The sequence below is a fragment of the Callithrix jacchus genome, chromosome 11, assembly GCF_049354715.1.
Source record: "Callithrix jacchus isolate 240 chromosome 11, calJac240_pri, whole genome shotgun sequence".
NCBI lineage: Eukaryota > Metazoa > Chordata > Mammalia > Primates > Cebidae > Callithrix > Callithrix jacchus.
In genome coordinates, this window is record NC_133512.1 from 15,006,731 (window position 1) to 15,030,210 (window position 23,480).

Below are 23,480 nucleotides of genomic sequence, written 5' to 3' on the forward strand. Positions count from 1 at the left end.
GAATGGCCCCTAGCAGCACATGGAAAGGTTGCTTGCTCCTCCTGAATGTATGTTAAATAAAAGGGAGAGGCAGTGGGAGAAAAGTAAAACTGGTTAATTTAATTAGGAAGATTGGAGAATTTGATGGGCATGCCAAAATACTGAAGGAGGAAGAACAGCAGGAACATTGAGACACAAGATACCCAACTACTTTCAGCCCTTCCTCCACCTAGTAACTTCCAACAAAGCTGAACAAGGATGTTCTCTAAACCAGAGTGGTTTTAGGTGCATCATATAACTTAATATCATAGATCTACAGACACCTCCATGAGAAAATTAATTTATTGAACAATTAACTTCAAAATTTATTTTCCAGCCCTTAGTATGTGTCCAGTCTCACTGGAAATGTTGGAGTTGAAAAAAAATGAGAAAGAGCATATTCCCACCTTTGGGAAGCTTACAGTGAGATGAGGGGAGACAGGTGGGCGTTAAGTGCTGTATGTCGAGGAATGAGTACACTGGAAGCTGAGCAGGCTGAGCAAAGCCACATTCACACTTGAGTCTTTTCTGCTTACTGGTTCGAATGAAGCTGCGTCTCCCCCTCCAAGAACCACATAAATGAAGTCACTCCAAAGCCACCTCTACAGGCTTCCCACCAACCACGAATCTGCTGTCTCCCTGTTCATTCCATGAGACAATATGGAATGCATGGCCTGAGCCAGCCAGCTGGGCTCCACAATGCATCACTGGAGAACTGGCTGTCCCTGCTCCCACTGAGGGGCTCGGTCAGCCAAGACTCTAACAGTGTAAAAGTGGGAACCAGATGAAGACTGAAGGGGTGCAGGCCCTTCCTCACCACCCCTGTCCAGGAACATCATTATTACCACTGAAGAGCCGGGTTCTGCATGTCCACTGCATGCCTAGAGCCATGAGGCTGGGCTCTGCAGTCCTGCACTGTGTTTCTTCTGTCAACTTAAAAGCTCACCAAACAACTACTGTGTCTGCTCCCAACCCTGCAAATGCCTGTTGTACTGGCTGTCCTAACTGTGGAGCTTACTAAGATACTGCAGAAACCAATGAAATGTGAGCACAAAAAAAGGATCTGTTACTGCTGCGAACACTGAGGTTTTTGAGAGCCTTGTGCGAGGCAGCTGGGGCAGAGTCCAGAGGCTTTCTACACTCTGATTACTCATAAGTATGTTTAAGCTTTCTTACACTCTGAGGGACCCCAAAGGGGAAATTTCAATGGCTCACTGTGGATGTACATGATGTGAAAACAAGACAGGGAACCCCAGACCCTGGAGAGAACCCAAAGACAGGGTGGGATGGTATCTCAAAGACAGGTGGCTACTTTCAGCTGTTTTCAGACACAATGGAATGCTAAAGTGAAAAGTTCAGGATTCCACAAGTTAACTGATATTTCAGTCCAATAATCACCTGTATATTCTGATCCCTTTAAATGACAGGTTCTGCCTGGATGTGAAGGAAAATGCATAGCAAGTGACATGCAAGCAGCAATCACCCTCCTCATTGCCCTTGTGTTAATACCAATAGCAATCACTGTCACAGCAGGTTACTCGGTTATTCCACATCCACTCTCTTCCCAACACAATGCTTTGCTTGTATTCTCTCTCCATCCTTACAGCAGCCTGCTGAGCAAGGAACCATGATCATCACCACTTTCAAACAGGCATAAGCCACTGCACCTGGCTGAGGTTCAGAATTGATGAAAATGCTGTGACTAGAGCTTGCAGCACCCCAACCCTGTATTTCTCCTAGAGACAGAAGCTTGGTGTTGGCTAAATCAGTGTTGGCAGCGACTTTATTGAACACAACTATCTCCAATAATGAGAATCAATTGTAATTGATTAGATATTCACGAGGGTCCATAGTAACACAGCCCCACTGTCAGGCTGTCACTTCATCTGGTTCAAGCCCAGGACCAGGCTTGGCCACCTGAGGCCATATGCAGTGAGGGGAACGCTAGGACACAGGTCAGGTCTGCCTAAGCTTTCCCTCCACCATGAGGGACCATCGACTTTCCTACCTCCCTAGAACTCCATAGCCAAGACTAGTTAGCCCTCTGCCCCGATTCCTCCCCACTTGCTCCCCACTTGCCTCTCTTCTCCCTGCCTCTCTGGTATGTAGGAGAATTGCCTGTCATAGGTTCACAGAAGGCAGCCAGAAAGTGGGCTGGGATCTGTTCTCTCAGACAGTGAAGTTCGGGAAAGAATCATTAAGTGACAACCTGACAATGGCACTGACCTAATATGAACCCCTAATCAATACCCAATCAATTACAGTTGATTCTCATTATCGGAGTTAGTCATGTTCTGTAAAGTCACTGCAAGAGCTTCTGTCTCTAGGAGAAATACCGGGTTCGGATCCTTCGGACTCTAGTCACAGCGTTTTCACCAACCCATCAACTTGTAACCTCGGCCAGGCACCCTGGCTCACACCTGTAATCTCAGCACTTTGGGAGGCCAAGGCCAGGGGGATCACCTGAGGTCAGGAATTTGAGACCAGCCTGGCCAACATGGTGAAACCCCATCTCTACTAAAAATGTAAAACTTAGCCAGGAGTGGGTGGTGCATGCCTGTAGTCCTAGCTACTCAGGAAGCTGAGGAATGAGAATCGCTTGAACCCGGGAGGTGGAGGTTACAGTGAACCGAGATCATGCCACAGCACTTCAGCCTGGGCAACAGAGAGAGACCCTGTCTCAAAAAAATAAAATTATATATATATATATGTAGGTAGGTGTAATTTTGTATGTGTGCTTCAAGACACCTAATTTAATAAATACTGTGGATTCATTAACATGAAACTCTCAGCCGCTGGCGCTGTAACTCACACCTGAAGGAAGCCTGTCTAACACATGTGCTTTCTCCATCAGGCATGGCACAACCTTCTTGTGCGTAGACACTGGACATCACTTCAGCATTGCACTTGGATTTTAAACAGCAAATCAACAGAAGCACAAACACGGGGAAATGTAGCAGTAGACAGACTGTGGAAAGGATGCCTGTCTGCAGTGCGAACTGGAAGAAGGAAAAGCTGTGCTTTGTTCAGGCTCAGATGGGAACATGCAGGTGGGCAACCCGAATTTTAAGACATTCCACTCATGTCTTCAGATGGCCACAAAATGGTCCTTGGTAGTAATTTTGAGGTTACAAATAAACTGTATCCAGTTGGCTAATTTGCAAATATGGAATCCACAAATAATGAAAATCAACTGTAATTTAATCTTTACATTTGTAGATTTAAAATTGGTAGAAACTTGCCAGTTTCTATTTCTAACCTCCCCACTTGATACACCTGTCACTCTAACATTATTACAAGGGCCACAATCACAGCCTAGTCCACCTATAATTTTTATCTACCTGACTCTAATTCTTTATTCCTAGGATGCCTCAAGCTGCTGCAGACAGCAAAGCTTTGGAGGAATCCTTGCTCCTGACAGGGACACTCCATGGTGGCAAGATTATGCTGCGGATGCCTTCTTCCAAGACATGCTCTTCAGCCGGGCACGGTGGCTCACACCTGTAATCCCAGCACTTTGGGAGACCGAGGCAGGTGGATCACGAGGTCAGGAGTTCAAGACCATCGTGGTCAACATGGTGAAACCCCATATCTACCAAAAATACAAAAATTAGCTGGGCATCGTGGCATGTGCCTGTAATCCCAACTACTTGGGAGGCTGAGGAAAGAGAATTGCTTGAACCCAGGAGTCAGAGGTTGCAATGAGCCGAGATAGTGCCACTGCACTCTAGCTTGGCAACAGAGCAAGACTCTGTCTCAAAAAAAAAAAAAAAATGCACTTTTCTTCCAGATTTATGTTCCCTACCTGAGGATCTCTATTGATCTGGCAATGCCTTGCACTGAGAAGCTTAAAGCATTTTCTAGGCAAATGCATTGAGGAAACTGGCATTAGAATATTTTCTGGAGCAGGTACCAGAGAAGCCGGTAGTCATCTGCCCAGGACTGAAAGGAGAAAGGCATAGGGAATGAGTTTCTCGGGTGGAAGGAAATCAGAAACATCAGGTCACCCAAACCCCACAGGCTGCCAAGTCTCAGTAACCCCATGCCCCCAGCACCCTCAGCACCCCCAGGATTGTTCCAGGTGGCCCCAGGCGGCAGCCCCACCTCAGCAAGTCCTCACCTAGAACTGGCTGAACAAACTTCAGCTTGCATCAGAACCAGTACATTAGGAAAGAGATTTTGGCACCCTAAGCCAGAATTTCTGATTCAACAGGTCTGAGTGGGGACAAAGAGTTTGTATTTCTTTCCTTCAGTTTTTTTGAGATGGAGTTTCACTCTTGTTGCCCAGGCTGGAGTGCAATGGTGAGATCTCAGATCACTGCAACCTCCACCTCCCGGGTTCAAGCGATTCTCCTGCCTCAGCCTCCAGAGTAGCTGGGATTACAGGTGCCCGCCACCACGCCTGGCTAATTTTGTATTTTTAGTAGAGAGGGGGTTTCACCATGTTGGTCAGGCTGGTCTCGAACTCCCGACCTCAGGTGATTTGCCTGCCTAGACCTCCCAAAGTGTTGGGATGACAGGCGTGAGTCACTGCACCTGGCCAAGAGTTTGTATTTCTAAGTTCCCAGGTTTATACTGATGCTGCTGGTCTTAGATGACACTCCGAGATCCACTGACCCAAAATATTTGTGCATCAGTGTGGTTTATACTAACAACCTTGTCACAATGTACAACACGGACTTCATTACCACACCCTCTGCAGTCATTTGCACTCAGTCTCCCAATCACCCTAAGAATGAACACCGCAACAAAACTTCAGCCTCTATTTAAATGGCAGCAATGATGGGGAGCTCAGGACTTCGCACAAGTCCCAGTCCATGTTTAACTCTCCTACTTTTCCAAACTGCTCCACTCTATCGTGTCACAATCTGTGCTCACTGACTGCCTGCGCCTTGAACCTATTTCCTTCCATGCATAAGTCCTATCAAGGCTGATCTCCCTTGAGAGAGTTGTATGATTTCCCCGGGGGGGGGGGGGGAAGTAATAATGCACCTGGCTAGTGTGAAACAACCCTTTACTCAGAATGATTTCTTTAAAGGCTTTATGAAGCAAATGTTGCTATTTTAGCAAGCAGCCTATGAACTCTGTGCCATGTGTTGACAAACTCAGTGGGTTTTCAGTGAAACATTTCATGAAATAAGACACACTGTAGCACTGCTGAGGAGCTATCCCCCAGTTGCCAACAGCACTGGGACTTGTGGGCAAGTCTTAAGCCATTATGTCACGGAAAATAGCTGTGCAAGAGCGGGAAAGGACAGTGGCTTGAGAAACGATGGTGTGTCGTTTGATTAAAAATAATAACTAGTCGGCCTGAACACATCATCTGCACCCTGCACAATACCCCTCTGAAGTAGAGACACATGGATGGGAGCCCCAGGTCCCATCACTTGGTTTCCAGTCACCAACTTGTCCCCAGATGAACTGCATCGCTACACCGACACCCCCCAACTGTGTCATTTTAAAGCTAACCCTAGACATCACATCACTTCATTCATAAATGTCTCAGTACATATCTTTAAAAGTCAAAAACATTTTAAAACATACCAAACTACCAGTATTGTGAAGGATAATTCCATAAAATATCTAATTCATGTTCAGATTTCTCTGTCTGTCCCAAGTGTTTTGGGTTTTTTTGGTTCTGTTTTACAGCCTAAGTTACAGTTTGAATTGGGATATGAATAAAGTCTTACAATGTTTATTTACTATGTCACTTCAGTTCCTGTTTCTTTTTTCTTTCTTCTTTTTTTTATTTTTGAGACGGAGTCTCACTCTGCCGCGCAGACTGGAGTACAGTGGTGCAATCTCGGCTTACCGCAACCTCCGCCTCCCAGGTTCAAGCGATTCTCCTCCTCAGCTTCCCAAGTAGTTGAGATTACAGGCGCCCACCACCACGACTGGTTAATTTTGGTGTTTTTAGTAGAGATGGGTTTCACCACGTTGGCCAGGCTGGTCTCTAACTCCTGACCTCAAAAGATCTGCCGGCCTCAGCCTCCCAAAGTGCTGGGATTACAGGCGTGAGTCACGGTGCCCAGCCCAGTTCCTTTTTCTTTCTCCTCTTTTTGCAGTTTATTGAAAAAGGCTGGGGTTGTTTCTACCCAGTAGAATTCCCTCTGCTCTGAATTTTGCTGAGCCCTGTGGTATGGCTTCACAGATGTCCTGGCCCCTGGACTTCCTGTCGATTGCAAATGGCTCTGAGGCTGGGTTTGATTCTGGTGAGAACTTGGCTGGGGGGTACAAAGTACTTCCTGAGAGAAGGCTTACGACCCTATGACCAGTGGTCTAACTCCTCTTTTGTGATAGTGGAGGTTACAGAGGACCACAGCCTAGAGTCAGTCATTTATTAGGGGTTTAGAAAAGGCACCATGTTAACCCTATCACATTTTCAAGGTTTATTAGCTGGAATTCCTCTCTCAATAAAACTTTCCCTCTTTCTTTATTTGGAAACTCAGGGGAGCAGTTCCCAAAGGTTAAATGCTCCATTGCTTCTCTTTATTTACCAAATTTCCCAAGCGTCCCCCCAAGGTAACTAGGAGTGCTGTGGCTGTGACGGTGGTGGTGATGTTGTAAAAAGTACTTTTTAAAGTCTGATGTGTACATTAGAAAATTACATCTGTGTCCAAAGTACAAAGCTAACAGCTATTACAACCTGGATGCAAGCACAGCCTGCCCCTCTGAAGCCCCTCATCTTCCAAGACCCAAGTTCTCTTCAAATTCCATTATTTCTGGAAAGACAAGCCATGGGCTACCCCAGGGCCTAAGGACCAGAGGGGACAAGGTACAGAGTGCTGGCAGTCATCATGCTGGGAAATGAAGTATTAGTTAAGTGGAGAAAGCTTTCCACTAAAGTAGAAAATATGCACGCAATTAAACATGATTCTCCTTATCTTTCTTTACAATTGAGCCTCCAAATATGATAAGGTTTCTGGCAAGGACTTTTTTTTTTTTAAAACAAAAATTGTTTCCTAATACTCTCAGGAAAGTGCACATTTTATGCAAACCTGTTATAAATGCACCAGGAGAATGAGACAATTTTCTCAGCAGCTATGAGGACCAGGAGGCCACGAAGCTTCGGATCTTGAGGGCACAGCTGCCCTGCTGCTAGCAGGCTGACACCCAGACTTGGGCCCCCAGCAACACACAGCATGAGTGAAGTTTCTGCCCAAAAAGCTCAAGATGCCTTCAGTAACCTGAGGAAACCGCCTCGGCACCTACTTGTCTAAACAAGGACTACTGAGCCACAGGAGACCAGATTCATCGCCAAGCAACCCCCACATTTGAAGAGAAGAAAACAGGTTAGAGAGAAGGCCACGTGTAATGGGAGGGGCCCGACCCTAGGCCCCGGTTCCTGGGCCAAGCCAGCTCCTCCCACGGGGTGCTCACTGTAGGCCAAGTGAATGCAGGCTGGGGATGTTGCTGCATGTGGTTTTCTAGATGAGTATCCCTTTTGCAGGTAAAACACATTCAGGTTATGTAAATACTGGGCCAATCTGATGCCTCTCCTGACCTGGAATCTGCAATGCCTCCTCATCACATGCCAACTTCTCTCCAACTGTTGACATTTTTTAAAAATCAGCACTTTGGGAGGCTGAGACAGGCAGATCACTTGAGGTCAGGAGTTAATGACCAGCCTGGCCAACACAGTAAAACACCATCTCTACTAAAAATTACCCAGGCATGGTGGCGCACACATACAATCCCAGCTACTCGGGAGGCTGACACACAAGAATCACTTGAACCTGGGAGGCAGAGGTTGCAGTAAACCGAGATCATGTCACTGCACTGCAGCCTGGGTGACAAAGCAAAACTCTGTTTCAAAAAAAAAAAAAAAATCATTATTTAATGTTCCCCTTCAGTAGTTACTGCTATTTCCCATGGCAATCACACATGACCACTGTCTTCAAGGGCCCCTCCATATTTAAAATGCGTGACTACTGCTAAAAGAAATCAGAGAAAACGCAAACAAATGGAAGAACATCCCATGCTCATAAATTGGAAGAATCAATATCATTAAAATGGCCATACCACCCAAAGCAATTCACAGATTCAATACTATTCCTATCAAACTACCAACATCATTCTTCACAGAATTAGAAAATTATTTTGAAATTCATATGGAACCAAAAAAGAGCCAAAATAGCCAAGGCAATCCTAAGCAAAAACAACAAAGCAACACATTATCTGACTTCAAACTATACTACAAGGCTACTGTAACCAAAACAGTATGGTACTGGTACAAAAACAGATACATATGCCAACTAAACAGAATAGAAAACTCAGAAATAAAGCTGCACACTTACAACCATCTGATCTTCGACAAGGCCAACGAAAACAAGCAATGGGGAAAACACACCTTGGGACAACTGGGTAGCCATATGCAGAAGAATGAAACTAGACACTTACCTTTCACCACATATAAAAACTAACCCAAGATAAATCACAGATTTAAATGTTAAGACCTCAAACTATAAAAATCCTGGAAGAAAACATAAGAAATACCCTTATCAACATCAGCCTTGGCAAAGAATTTATGGCCAAGTCCTCAAAAGTAATTGCAACAAAAACAAAAATAGACAAATGGGAGCTAATTAAACTGAAGGACTTCTGCATAACAAAAGAAACTATGAACAGAGTAAACAGACATCCTACAGAATGAGAGAAGACATTCACAAACTATGCATCCAACAAAGGTTGAGTATCTCACACCAGGCAGAATGGCTGTCATTAAAAAGTCAAACAAAAACAGATGCTGTCTAGGCTGCAGAGAAATGGAATCTTACATGCTGCTGGTGGAAAAGTGAGTGAGTTCAGCCACTGTGGAAAGCAGTGTGGAGATTTCTCAAAGAACTTAAAACAGAACTGCAATTCAACCCAGCAATCCCCTTACTGGGTATACACCCAAAGAAATAGAAATCATTGTACCAAAAAGACACATGCAGTCATATGTTCATCACCATGCTATTCACAATAGCAAAGAAACAGTATCAACCTAAGTGCCATTAAGGGTGGAGTGGATAAAGAAAATGTGGTACAGACTGGGCCAGGTGGCTCACGCCTAAAATCCCATCATTTTGGGAGGCCAAGGCAGACAGATCACCTGAGGTCAGGAGTTAAGACCAGTCTGGCCAACATGGTGAAACTCTGTCTCTAATAAAAATATAAAAATTAGCTGTGTGTAACGGGAGGCGCTTGTAATCCTAGCTACTCAGGAGGCTAAGGAAGGAAAATTGTTAAGCCAAGATCATGCCACTGCACTCCAGCCTGGGTAACAGAGCAAAACTCTGTCTCAAAAAAAACAAAAAAATGTGGTACATATACACCACGGAATACTACAAAGCCATAAAAAAGAATGAAATCACGTCCTTCGAAGCAACATGGATGGACACGAATGCCATAATCCTAAACAAATTAACATGGGAACAGAAAACCAAACACCACATGTTCTCACATGGGAACATGGGAGATCAACACTGAGTACACATGGACATAAACATGGGAACAGCAAACACTGGGGACTGCCCGTGCAGGGAGAGTCAGAGAGGGACGCAAGTTGAAAAACTACCTAGTGGGTACTATGCTCCTTACCTGGGTCCAATACACCTCGGTAACAATCCTACACATTTATACTCTATATCTAGAATAGAAGCTGAAATTTTTTTAAATCTTAAGTCAGTAAAATATATGACTGCTTTAGAATCTGTGCCATAAAAAAAAGAAATCCCACTCAACCTGATCTTTCTTGTCCATTGCAGACGTCCAGCCATCAGACTTGGTGACATTCATTCATTCAAAACATTGCTTACAGTTAAGTCCAGGGACCACAGGTCAATATTTCAGTGGAAGGTGCCTTTGGAGTGTCCAGCCCTGACCCGACCCATCTGTCACTTTAGGAGCAGAGTCCCCGGCACAGAGAAACGCAGCAACCCTGAACCAGAGGCACAGGTAATGGTCAGGGCTGGTGGGAATCAGTGCCTGTGAGCCACACACCTGCAGCTCAGGCCTCCAGGCCGGGGTGGGTTTTTAATCATTAGCCAAGGCTTTGTGCTCCTGGGTGGATGTAAGCTGACACCAGGGTTAATATGTTCCCTGCTGTTGACTGTTCACAATTCCCTCCACCTGCAGAGGCAGGACAATAGCTTCAGGAACAGTATCCAACCCACCACTTTCAAATTCCAGCTACAAAGGGAGCGCGCCTGCCTGTGTGAGGCTCAAATTGAGGGGTGTTTTTTTTTTTTAATGTGTTGAAGGTTTTCCCTCTTTCTCAGCAGGTCAGTGAACTGAGCCCTGCGGGCTCCTGGCTGCAGATGAGAAGTCACCTGAAGGGAAGGCCAAGGCTGCCGGGAAGCATCCTCACGGAGGCGACATTCCCAGAAAGTCTTTGGAAATAGCCAAAGGCCTGGATGTTATTTTAGGTGTGGGAGGAGATGGTGAAATCAAAGTAAAAGTATGGATCAAAGTTTAGCAGCCTGTGGAGAGATGGGGTGAGGGTCAGGGTGCCACAACCCACAGGCCTCTGTCCCAGAAGTCTGTGCCCACAGGGTCATGATGGCCTTACCAGGCAATTGTGCAAATGCTGCAGGAAGCAGCTGGAAACAGGCTGGGCGGGAAGGGCAGGGCCCATCCTGGTAACCATCTCGCCATCTCTGTCTCTGGGAACTGACCGGAGTTCTGAAAGTTCCCACTCACCCACGGAGTCGCCCAGGATGGAATGGAAGAGGGTCTTCCCTTCCAACCTGGGTTCACAGTGACTTAGGGCCTGAACCCTGCAGGCAGCTCCAGGGCACCAGCAGGCCCTGCAGACTTTCCCTTTAAGAGTCCTGGGGTGATGGAAACCTCATAATCATACCCAATTTGAATGACAGTTTATCACCAGAAGCTCCTCTTTTAAACAAATCCCACTAACATCTTCTGTTTCTCTGCCCGTTCTCAAAGTCTGTTGCATCTGGGCAGGATGTGGCAGTTTGGAAAAGGGGCCTCAGCCAGCCTTGCCCAGGAGCCGCCTCCATCTTGGGTGACCTCTGGGTGACAGCTCTGTGGCCCATCTCTCCACCCAGACAAGGATGGAGCCACATGCGCCAAAAAGGAGTTCCAGAAATGCCTGAGGAACAACTACGCAATATGAAAGAGGCACCCCATCATATTAATTTCCCAAGGCTGCTGTAAAGTACCACAAAGTGAGTAGCTTCAAACACGGCAGTATGCTCTCTCGAAGATCCAGGGGCTGGAGGTCTGAAACCAAGGCGGCAGCATGGCTGTGTTCCCTCTGAGAGCCCTGGGGAGGATCTGTCCCTGCCTCTTCCACCTTCTCAGGCTGCCACAGTTGGTGGGCATCCTTGGCTCACAGACAAAAGCCTGCTGCTGCTTCCTCTGTCATCACACGGCTTTCTCCCTGTGTCCACGTCTTGTTTTTTTTGTTGTTTGTTTGAGATGGAGTTTCGCTCTTGTTGCTCAGGCTGGAGTGCAATGGCGGGATCTCAGCTCACTGCAACCTCCGCCTCCCAGGTTCAAGCGATTCTCCTGCCTCAGCCTCGCTAGTAGCTGGGATTACAGGCATGCACCACCATGCCTGGCTATTTTTTGTATTTTTAGTAGAGACAGGGTTTTACCATGTTGGTCAGGCTGGTCTGGAACTTCTGACCTCGTCATCCACCCACCTTGGCCTCCCAAAGTGCTGCGATTACAGGCATGAGCCACCACACCTGGCCATCTCCTCCTCTTCTCACGAGAACCCAGTCATGGAACTCAGGCCCACTCTAATCCAGCACGGCCTCATCTCCATCATCATTCGAATAAGGTCATAATCAGGGGTTTCAGGTGGACATGAATTTTCCATACTCCCCTACAGATGGTCCTCTGGGGTCCGTGAGAAGGAGGGACGCCCCACTGTGTGCTCCAAGTCAAATATTCTTCTCATGGCACATCATTTCCTTACCTGTAAGGCTACATATGAGTGTCACTGGGTAAGGAGCCCATTGGCTTGCCCTTCTTCACTGGTGCTCACTGTGTGTGCCCAGCAAGAGAAAGGTATGTGCACAGGGAAATGGGGAGAAAGCTTCAAAGGGATGAAATGCACAGAAATCTGAGCGCAGTCCAGGACTGTGGCCCTAAACTTGCTCCCTGGAAGTCCCCTACACAGGCCTTACAGTTGATTCACCTAAGCCACTCCTAGTTTTTTTTGTTGTTGTTGTTTTTTTTTTGAGACAGAGTCTCGATCTGTTGCCAGGCTAGAGAATAGTGGTGCGATCTCGGCTCACTGCAACCTCCACCTGTCAGATTCAAGCCATTCTTCTGCCTCAGCCTCCCAAGTAACCGGGACTACAGGCGTGCACCACCACGCCCAAGTAATTTTTGTATTTTTAGTAGAGGCGGGATTTCACTGTGTTGGCCAGGATGGTCTCAATCTCTTGGCCTTGTGATCTGCCCACCTCGGCCTCCCAAAGTGCTAGGATTACAGGTGTAATCCTACCTGGCATCACTATGCCCAGCCTGCCTAAGCCACTCTCTAGGGGCTGGAGGCATCTGAACCAGACGGTGCAGGTGAGCTGTGGGAACAGGGAGCCCCAGCCCACATCTCAGCACATCTTCAGCATGTCCTACTCTCTCCCACAGAGTAAATTCCAGACACTCCTGCTGGTCTGCACTTGCTACAAAGCAACAGAGAACCAGCCTGCACCACATCCACACCCTCCCAGTGCTGAGGCCACGGGGAGTGATGAGGCAGGACACTAACCTGTTGCTGTTCAGGACGCAGCATCTGAGAAATGGGGCTGAAGCTCATTCCCAACAACGATGCACCCTTCAGAGTATCACTGGGTAAGAAGGAGATGGGCTCACAGTGCTGGCCCCGCCCCACCTTCTGCTGAACGAACTCACAGGCATCCAGCCCTCCCAGTCTGTGATCACCCACGCAGCCCTCCTCTCACCCGACTGCTCAGCATCCACAACCATCACCCCCATGTGTCCCCATCCAACAGGAATCCTCCCCTGCGCCCCGCCAATGCCCGAATGCCATGCGCACAGGCTAACTAAACACCACTCTACAGTGACTGAGTGTCAAGGTGAGATCTGGGGAATGCAGTAGCAGTTTATATTTTTGTTTCTCGGTCTCACCTGACCTTTGTCAAAGACACAGATCTTGAGTTTGGCTCTTTTAACCAAATGGAACACCTGGACGCTGACCCAACAGGATCCTTTAAACTTTTCTCTCTGCTTCCTGGAGATCAGAGAGATTAGGGAGCAAGGACATTTGCATGTCTCCATTGACCTAACAGAACTCAATTCCACTGTGACCCTGGTCAAATATGTTTGCATGGAGACTCCTAATGAGACACACGGAATCTAACGGGGGCAGCAGTGGATCCAGACATGGCGGTGATCTTCGGCTAAGACTCTGCTGTGGTGTATCTGTGTCTGTGTTTCTGAAGTTTACCACAGTGGTGGAAACAATCTCTAAGCAGGAAAGAACTGCTGTCCAATCAAATACCTTGACATATGGACCATGAGGACAAGAAACGCATACCAGGAGACTTGTGTGAAGCCTTCTGTGACAACACGCAGGCAGAGACCACTGCAGGCTGGGGCCGGCGGGACAGACCCACAGAGGTCACCTGGATCCACTGTCCCAGACCACTGGATGCTCTGTGCTCTACTCACTAAGCCCCCCACCCAGTAGTTTGCAGGCGGGAAGCTTGGGTGTTTTGTTTGAAATTTGCTTAAACTTTCAGTAAAATAAAATGGAGACCATTACAGTGATTTCATGTATCTGAAGCTCCTCATCATCCATTTGGTCAGCATGCTTTCTGAAAGAATCCAATAGCTTCCAGAGACTCCATCACGGCCACTGGGACAGACGCAGGGATGGCAGCACGTGACCTACACAGACTTCTTGACAGTCACGTCTGTCCTGTTCTTGTGTTGGTCTTGCTGCTCTGGTCACTTCCTCTGTCTGGCTTTCTGAGTTCAAGCAAAGCATACTAAGCAAGGTCTTGATAAACGCGTTCACGTGCACGCGCGCACACACATACACACACACAAACACAAAAAAAAACACCTCACACAACACAGCACACACAAAACACCTCGCACACAACAGACATCACATACACAAAACACCTCACGCACAACATATAAACACACACAGCACATACACCTCACACAACACACACATAACACCTCACACAACACACACAAAACACTTCACACACAACACATACACACTTCACAACACATACACACTACACACACCGCAAGACACAAAACACCTTGCACCAACAGACATCACATACCTAAAACACCTCACACACAACATATAAACACACACAGCGCATACACCTCACACAACACACACAAAACACCTCACACAACACACACGAAACACTTCACACACAACACATACACACTTCACAACACATACACACTACACACACCGCAAGACACACAAAACCTTACACATATACACAACACACACCAGACATGCATGCACACACACCTCAGACACATTGTAACACACCACACTTCAGCACAACACACACACCTCACATGCAACACACACGATAAGACACACCTCACACACATACAAAACACCTTGCACAACACACAACACACATAACACCTCACACAAAACACACAACACACACTCAAAACACCTCATACACAACACATGCAACATACAACACACACCTCACACACAATACACGACACACACAATACCTCACAAACAACACACAGGAAACCTCACACACCACACAAACCTCATATACAACATACACCATGCATCACGAAACACACAAACACAACGTACACACAAAACACCTCACACACACCACAGACACACGCACCCTGCACACACAGCCATGCAAAGGTGGAGGGCGAGCTCCAGCCTCAGGCTGAAATGTGAGTCCTGCGGGCACCCTGGGGGGAACCAGCCTGCTGGCCTCGGGTTAGGTGAACCAGGAGAAGCACCACCCTGATGACTCAGCCACTATTCTTACCCAGCCCTTCTTCGGGGCACAGACCACAATGGCCAAGGCCAAGCTAGAACAATCCCAGCATGAGTGCAGAAGCTGGCGAGGGCTCGGGACCTGCCTGGAGCTGGATCAGGCACTGCCCTGAACCCTCCCACACCGGAGGCGGCCACCAGAAGGCGGGGACACCAGCCTCCTTCAAGGACAGTGACCCTTCTGTAAACAGGCGGCACACTTCCCTGGGGCAGGCCAGGCCCCGCCCTCCCTGGACACAGGCCTGCTGTGGGCTGCCCAAGAGGCTGGGCGGGAAAGTGGGTCTCACACATGGCCTCAGGGTTTCCTAGTGAAGACTGCCCCACACCTGAGGGCACCTGCTGGTATGAATCAGTGGCTGGCAAAATGTATGAAGGTAAAGACAGGGTGGACAACAACAAGGACACTCTGCCCTTGAACTTCAATCAAAAGCTGTGGGGCCACCATTCAAACCACGGTTAGGCTGTGGTGCTGTGAAAATATCCTGCAAACCTGCAGCTACCAAGGACAGACTCACATACACCCCCTGTTCTGACCCTAGTGGTGCCTCCAAGTCTGCAAATGTGGGATCACAGTACTCATCTACTGTAAGCGTCTGATGTCGGTGCCCTCAGCCTCAGGAAGCAGGGGACACGCTCTGGAACTCATCAGACTGGTTCTCTCCGTCAGATGGTGGTAAAGCCAGATCAACAATGCACGGCACACAGCAAAGGGCACCAGAAGAACAGAGCTGCCAGCTTACCTTCATGGAACAATGAACCAGGCCCCTCCTGACACAGCACGTGTTTTCCCTGTGTCACACTAACACCGAAGATCCAAGCATGTTATTTCATTCCATCCTGACAGTGACCCCAAGAGGAAGCTGCTGGCATCCTCATTTAACAGAAGAGGAAAGCGGAGCCCAGAAAAGTGAAATAACTCCATTCAAGGCCACACGGCTCACTAGGTCATAGCCTGGATGGGACTCAACCCAACGCTAGTCCATGCTCACATCTACTATTATTTTCTGTGCTTGTGTGCTTGTGTGCATGTGTGAGCACATGTGTGTACACATACATGTAGAGCTACAGAGCAGCTGGACCACAGGCTGTGACTCCCCTGTGAGGAGCCCAGCCACCTCTCCCAGCCCAAGGGACAGTGGTTATCTGAACAATGGGGAGGCATCCTCTCTATGAGCCAGCAGACCACAGCAAATAGAAGGTGATGTAAGCAGGTGAGAAAGACACCAATGGTCCCTTTATAGTTCTAAAAGCCAGAGGTCCCAATGAGGCTATGCTGCAATAGCTTCCCTCTGACATCCCTCTAAAATCATCATTCCACTTGACCCATAGACAGGGGGCACATCCCCTAATCCTTCGTGTCTACACCCTCCATAGTTCTCCGCATAGCATGTTTTCTCTGCTGATTCTTGTTTCTTCCCACCTTCTAGAAAGGCACATGCCAGTAATTGTGGGTTTTCTTTCTTTTTTTTTTTTTTTTTTTTTTTTTGAGACAGAGCCTTGCTCTGTTGCCAGGCTGGAGTGCAGTGGCACAGTCGGCTCACTGCAACCTCCGCCTCCTGGGTTCAAGCAATTCTTCCGCCTCAGCCTCCTGAGTAGCTGGGACCACAGGTGTGTGCATGCCACCACGCCAGGCTAATTTTTTTTTTTAATTTTTAGTAGAGACGGGGTTTCACCATGTTGGCCAGGATGGTCTCAATCTCTTGACCTCATGATCTGCCCACCTCAGCCTCCCAAAGTGCTGGGATTACAGGCGTGAGCCACCGCACCCGGAAAATCGTGGGGTTTTTTTTTTGCGATGGAGTTTTGCTATGTTACCCAGGCTGTAGTGCAATGGCGTGATCTTGGCTCACTGCAACCTCCGACACCTGGGTTTAAGTGATTCTCGTGCCTCAGCCTCCCAAGTAGCTGGAATTACAGGCGCACGCCACCACACCAGGCTAATTTTTGTATTTTTAGTAGAAATGGGATTTCATCATGTTGGTCAAGCTGGTCTCAAACTCCTGACCTCGTGATCCGCCCGCCTTCGACTCCCAAAGTGCTGGGATTACAGGCATGAGCCACTGCGGCTGGCCTGGTTTCCTTTCTACACTGGCTCCCAAGAAGCTCTGACCCTGTCTCCATGTAACATTGCTAAGTTAACATTCACAAAGAGAGGTTGCTTCCCAGCTCCTTTCTCAACAACATTGTGTGCCGCTTTTGGGTCCATGAATTAATCTAACCTCACATCCCACTTTCGCAGGGTGCTGCAATAAATAGAAGATTCTGCTACCAGGAAAACAACATCACAGGAAAATAGCCACAGGTTCAATGCACCACATACACAGAAAAAGTTCCTTCCTCACTGTGTCTTAAATGCCCGGTGGCCACAAAGGCACCCTAGGCCTGCAGACAAAGGACCCTCACACAGTGTATTGTCATTAAGGTGACAGACACTCTTACAGTTATGTCATGGGATGTCAGCAAGTACAGCTGGCAAGGCTCATCACCACCTTCTTCCTGCCCCACCAGGGAATGAGGCCCAAGGGTTTAAAAATAACCACACCCCCAGCCAGCACAACTCCAGGAATTTTGAAAGACCTGGCAGGTCACCTCAATATAAAACATGCTGGGGTGAAGCTATTCTAGAACCTCTCCAAAGGGGTCATGGCCTTCAGGTTAGCTGCAGAGCAAAGGCAGGGGTTGAGGGTGGGTACAGATGCCAGGTGAACTCCAGGTACGGGAGGGGCCTCCAGCACAGGACAGAGCAGAAGGGCAGTCAGGTCTGAGGGCAGGTCACAGAGGTGCATGCAGCGGTGCTGACACCCCAGAGCACAGAAGCCTATTAGTGTCTGAGTGACACGGGAGTTTCCTGAGTTTTCTGAGCTCCAGCAGGTGAGGGAGGGCAGAGCATCTGAGACAGAATAGGTACTCAATGAATGGTAACAAAGAGAACACCAGAAACAGCTATCAGGTGACCTGGCCAGGTCGCACAAGGCACAGTGACTTCCCAGGTGATATCGGGGATGTCAGTATTATCTAAAAGCAGTTCCATGCCCATCCAAAATGCCAAGGATCACAGTGCCAGAAGGCTCTCAGCCCAGACAGGGTCAAGAAAGAAAAGCAATATTCTCTGCTTTCTGCCCTGAGAAGCCGCACTGTGCAGGTGGAAACCCTCCCACCCAAGCTCCGCTAAACAGGAGGGTTGGCTTCTACCAGGTCACCCAGCAGGGAGACAGAAGGGTGCTCAGGCTGGGCTGAGCTGCACATTCACCCTTCAGTTTACTCCTCCACGCCAGGAGGAAGACAGCATGTTTAAGCTCCATGCAAAACAAAGATGTGAGGAGGCTGGGTGTCTTGGCATCAAAGGCCATCTCATGACCCCATGCCACAACACAGGGAGAGCAACCAGAACAGCACGCATCGCCAAGACCACCCCCGACTGCATACCCACAGGCTGATTCCTGCCCCAGCTCCGGCTCACAGCCAGGATTCCCACACTTCAGCTCATCAACCTTGCTGGAGGCTTTGTTAAAGCACCAGTCCCTGTAGCTCTGGGCTGGGGCCTCAGAATGTGCATTTCTAATAGGTCCCCAGCCAATGTTGAGGCTTCTGGTCCAGGAACCAACCACACCTGGAGGCCAAATGGTTAAGGAAATTTGAAAAGGCCACAGAGAGCTTAGTACAGAGTGGACTCATCCATGTTCATCTCAGGGAAATAATATATACATATATTCACAGATATATAAACTCACATACATAATAGACTCACATCCATATATTCACACACAGGTAACAATTTACATTATCCACATGTATATACACTGAGATATGTAGCAATTACATTCAAAACCAACAAACAACATTCATATACATATAACAATTATATACGAGATGCATGTATCCACAATATAACATTTATTTCATAATATACACATACAAACATTCATATAAACAATTACATGACATATATACTCACATGTAAAGACTACAAACCTCACATACATATAAACTCACATACTCAACACTTGCATAGCACCTGTATGTGTTCATGTGTTGACATGTGTCTGATGTGTACATATTCATTCGCATATATAATTACATGTATAATGTGCGTGTATGAGTTCTTATGCCTACAGCAATTACATGCATAATATGCATGTGTATTCATATATATACAACTACACGCAAAGCATGTGTGTATGTATTTGTATATATACAACAATTACATACATAATATATACACACACACAGAGCAGCAGGGGGAATGGGCAGGAGCCAGGCTGGGCTAGTAGCACCAGATCTCTTAGCAACCACACCTGTGAAGAGGTGACAGGGAGGCGTGTCCTGATGCAGGTGGAGTGCTGCGATCCAGGAGACTGAAGACTTCTCTCTGGGACCCTGGGCTCCAGCAGGCACAGTGACAACATCTAAACAGCCAGCATGGGCCCTTGGGGTTCTGGCCTGTCCCAGCTGTTGACAGCCCTGCAACCCGTGTCTTTAGACACAGCACACGGCTTTAGCCCTCTGGTGGCACTGATGTCCAGGGCTCACCAAAAAATCTGATGGCCAGGGACTGTCTGCGAGGTGGGAGAGTCTCAGCTGCCACTGGGAAAACAGACTTCAGCCAGGGCCTCAGGACAGACACACAGCTCCGGGCCACCTGGGCCTTGTCCCCTGGCTCCCTGGGGCCTGTGATAAGCCTGAGGAAATCAGTCACAAACCACCGCCTGTCAAAACCGAGCGAGTACAAGGCACACCCCACCACCTTGTCCCCCAGCAGTGAGTGACGCAGAAGAAAGGAGAGAGCGTGGACGTGAGGCCTGGGTACACAGCTGGGGCCAGCAAGGACGGCCCGGGCAGGCGCCAGCCCCGGATGGCCTCAGCTCCTGATGCTGCAACATGTTTTTCATAGTTTGTGAACATTTTAAGTTTCCGAGTGAGATTTTTTAACCTTCCTATGACCTCAAATGCATACTTTGCTATTCCAGAAGCAAAGAGACACACCATGTGACAGCATTAAAGGGAGCATAATAAGGGCACCCGCCTGTGGTAAGACATCTGTGACAGGCTTGACCCCGTAGTCCCTCTTCTCTCATTTCATCCACAGTCAGGTTAGAGAGCACCCCTATGGCCACAGTGTAAAGGAGAAAACTGAGGCTCCGGTGGGCAGGGGGCGAGGGCAGGGCCCAGCCACTCAAGTCATGAGGTTAGAGAGCCACCCCCATGCCCAATGGGTAAAGGAGGAAAACCGAGACTAAGGTGGGCAGAGGGCAAGGGCAGGGCCCAGCCACTGGAGCCAGGATCAGAACTTGACTTCATCAGAGCAGGGATGCTGCCACATGGGTGCCGCTGGCCGAGCCTGGGGGAAGATGTTCTACTGACCACAAGACGGAGCAAGTTCCACGTCTAGAGGCCACCAGGATCACGGCCCAGAAAGACTGCCTAATCCCTGGCAGAACACCCAGATTCTGTGTATGGTGAAGCTGTGGGGAGCCAAGGGCAGGAAGCCCCGTCCTATTTGAGAAGTCCGGAGAACAACCCTGATGGACGCCCAGGAAGAACCACAGGGAGCACCTGTTTCCCTCCCGCACCGGGGAGGCCGGGACCTGCACACACTTCCCCAGCAGCAAGAGGCACGTTCCGGTTTGCCTCCCAGGGAGTCACTTCTGATTTGCAGGGAGAGAAGAGGGTGCCATGTCCTACTGTCTAGGCACAGTGAACCCTTCAGGTATCTTGTAAGCTGCTAATAAGCCCTGAGAAACAAGGCTCCACCCCCTCAGCTCCAAACGGTGGAGGCAACGAAAACATCAGGAGCTACCACAACCTTCCAAGGAGCTGCATTTGAAAAGCAGACAGCAATTTAAATTTGCCTAATAGGCCAAAGGGAAAATGCTTATGTTTACCTGCAATCTGATTTGAACACACAAACCCAGTATTTGTCAGAGCTGGATGTCAGTCAACAAACCACTGCACCACACTGTCCACAGCCACCAAGCGACCCAAACACCCTCACTGTCCACGTTTTTATCACTAAGACAACAGACGTGTGCTGTCTTCACTTGAAAGCCAAGGAAACTCAGGCCGGGGAGATTCGCCCCGAAGGTAACTATTATCGATACAATGGCAGCTCCCGCAAAGGCCAGGGGATCCTCTTCTCTAAAAAGCCATGCAGATGGCCAGTGCAGCATGGTCAAAGGTCCTCAGAGAGAGCCTTGTGAATGAAAGCTACAGGTCAAAGGGAGGGCATGGATCCTAGAGGAAGCCAAAAAATCTCCAAAGAGGGCGCAGCTTCAAGAAAGAGACTTAGTCCCACAGGATGGAACAAGGGCGCCAAAGAAATGCAAAGGGCTTACCTGTTCCAGATGGACTTGTACACAGCAGGGAATCACCACCTTTCAAAGAGAGAAGAAACAGATAAGCAAACGGATTTTCCAGAAAATATTAGCATAATAATCAAGCCTGGCTCCCCAAGGCTGAATGAAAGGGTCTCTAACCTCGCTCCTGACCACAAAGCTGTAGCAGGTCAAGACTGAGGAGACCTGGAGTTAAGAGAGTCCCGGGTTTTGTTTACTTTTGGAAAGTCCCTGTCCTTTTTGCTAATGTCATGGAAACCATGGGGCCTCCCCCACAAAAAAAATGCAAATCACTCATAGATACGAAACGGAGCCTCTACTTTGACAAAGAGCTGGTAGGCCTCAAGTATGGAAACTTCTGAGTCGGTCCGAGCTTGGGAGTGGGGCCCAGAGAAGGAGGCAGAAGGCTCTGTCTGGTGGTCTCCAAGCCCCCACTCCTCCCATCCTCATCTGGGGCGTGCATGTATTCTCTTCCACATGGGGCCATTTTTTCTTTCCTTTTTTTTTTTAAGATGGAGTTTAGCTCTTGTTGCCCAGGCTGGAGGGCAATGGCACAATCTCGGCTCACTGCAACCTCTGCCTCCCAGGTTCAAGTGATTCTCCTGCCTCAACCTCCCGAGTAGCTGGGATACAGGCATGCGCCACCACGCCCGGCTAATTATTGCATTTTTAGTAGAGACGGGGTTTCCTCACGTTGGTCAGGCTGGTCTCAAACTTCTGACCTCAGGTGATCTGCCCACCTCAGCCTCTCAAAGTGCTGGGATTACAGGAATGAGCTACCACGCCTGGCCAGGGATCACTTTTTCTTGAACTATTCCTACAAGTAGAACTAAAAACAGTCTGAGTATGGCACTGTTGACATGGCTATTCCATTTGGCACAGGAGACAGGAGAGGAGGCTTTGACTCTACCACAGTCTCTGAAGACCAAGAGCTCCCTGGGAAAGACACAGAAGGCAAGGGAGGCAAGGCTGCTCAAACACAGTCTGGAGAGCAGTAAATTACACGCACAGGGATCCACCGGCCCCGCAGCGCGAAGACCCCACCTTGGGCAGGATCTCCACCACTTACTAGCCTCAGGACCTTGACCTTTGATCTCTCTGGGCCTCAGTTTCCACATCTGAAAACAGCAGGTAACAATAGTGCCTCCCAGGCAGGGTCACTGTGAGGAATAGGAGATGGTGCATGAGGAGCTCAGCAGAGTGGCTAGCCCAGGGCAGAGGCCCCACTCACGGGCACAGAGCTCTCCCTAAGGAGAGGGGCTAAGTGGACTCTGGGGGCCGCTCAGGAGCCAGGCGCCAGCAAACAGGATTCAGCTCCCCGAGAGCGACCTTACTCCTTAGCTTCCTCCTGGCACCTCCCCCTCCAGATCCCGGGCACCTCCCTTCTCAAAGAGTAGTCCGAAAATGTGCAACGGAAGGAGAAATCTCAGAAATCTGACTAATTGTCCTTGTGGTTTGGGGCGGGCTGCGGCGTGGCCTTGGCTCTTGCCAGGACAACTATTTATAGCCTCTTGCTTATCTTAGGCAGTAAGGTCCTCAGGGAGTATGTGACACATGGCCGTTCCTGTGTCTGGGACACATCATTACTCCACCAGGGCTCTGACTCAGACGGATGTCTGGGGCAGGGGTCCTCTCTCAGGGCCCCTGGCCCCACCATGAACCAGCTGCCCACCACCTTGGCCTGAATACCCACAGCAGCCGGCCAGCAGGAATACGCCTTTTCCATTTGCGTGACCTCAACGATATGTGTGTACACTGAAGTTTGATGAATGGATGAGAGAATAAGTAAGCAAATGTATGTAAAGCAAAAACAACAACAACAAAACGGCTTTGGAAACAGAGTCACAGACAAAACCTTACAGGATGGTGAAGAGCCAGACAAGGGGACCCCGTGGTTAACATTGTGACTTATCTCACCTCAAGCATGGTATCCGCTCAACGCACACGTGCATCTTGTTGCCTCAACGTGCAGGCAAGAAATGTGCAAAGAAGCAGGGCCCCTGTCTTGAAAACTCACTATCTGCATCCCTGCAATGGCATATCATCCATGACAAAAGCTATGAGGGCAGAAAAACGCACAGCAGAAACTTCAATGCATATTACTAAGTGAAAGAAGCCACTCTGAAAAGGACATA

At 48.5% G+C, this 23,480-nt stretch overlaps 1 protein-coding gene across 27 annotated transcripts in view; it reads right to left on the reverse strand.

Moving 5' to 3' along the window:
- The window catches only part of TNS3 (tensin 3), a 314,051-nt gene that overhangs the window by 184,261 nt on the left and 106,310 nt on the right, over positions 1–23,480 (reverse strand). For 24 of the 27 annotated variants that reach the window (XM_078342392.1, XM_078342401.1, XM_078342395.1 and 21 more), the window contains one exon: positions 21,346–21,384. The exons of the other annotated variants lie outside the window; for them this stretch is intronic. In XM_078342392.1, the coding sequence (XP_078198518.1) occupies positions 21,346–21,384 (39 nt within the window). The remainder of the gene's footprint in view (positions 1–21,345; positions 21,385–23,480) is intronic. 27 annotated transcript variants of the gene reach the window in all.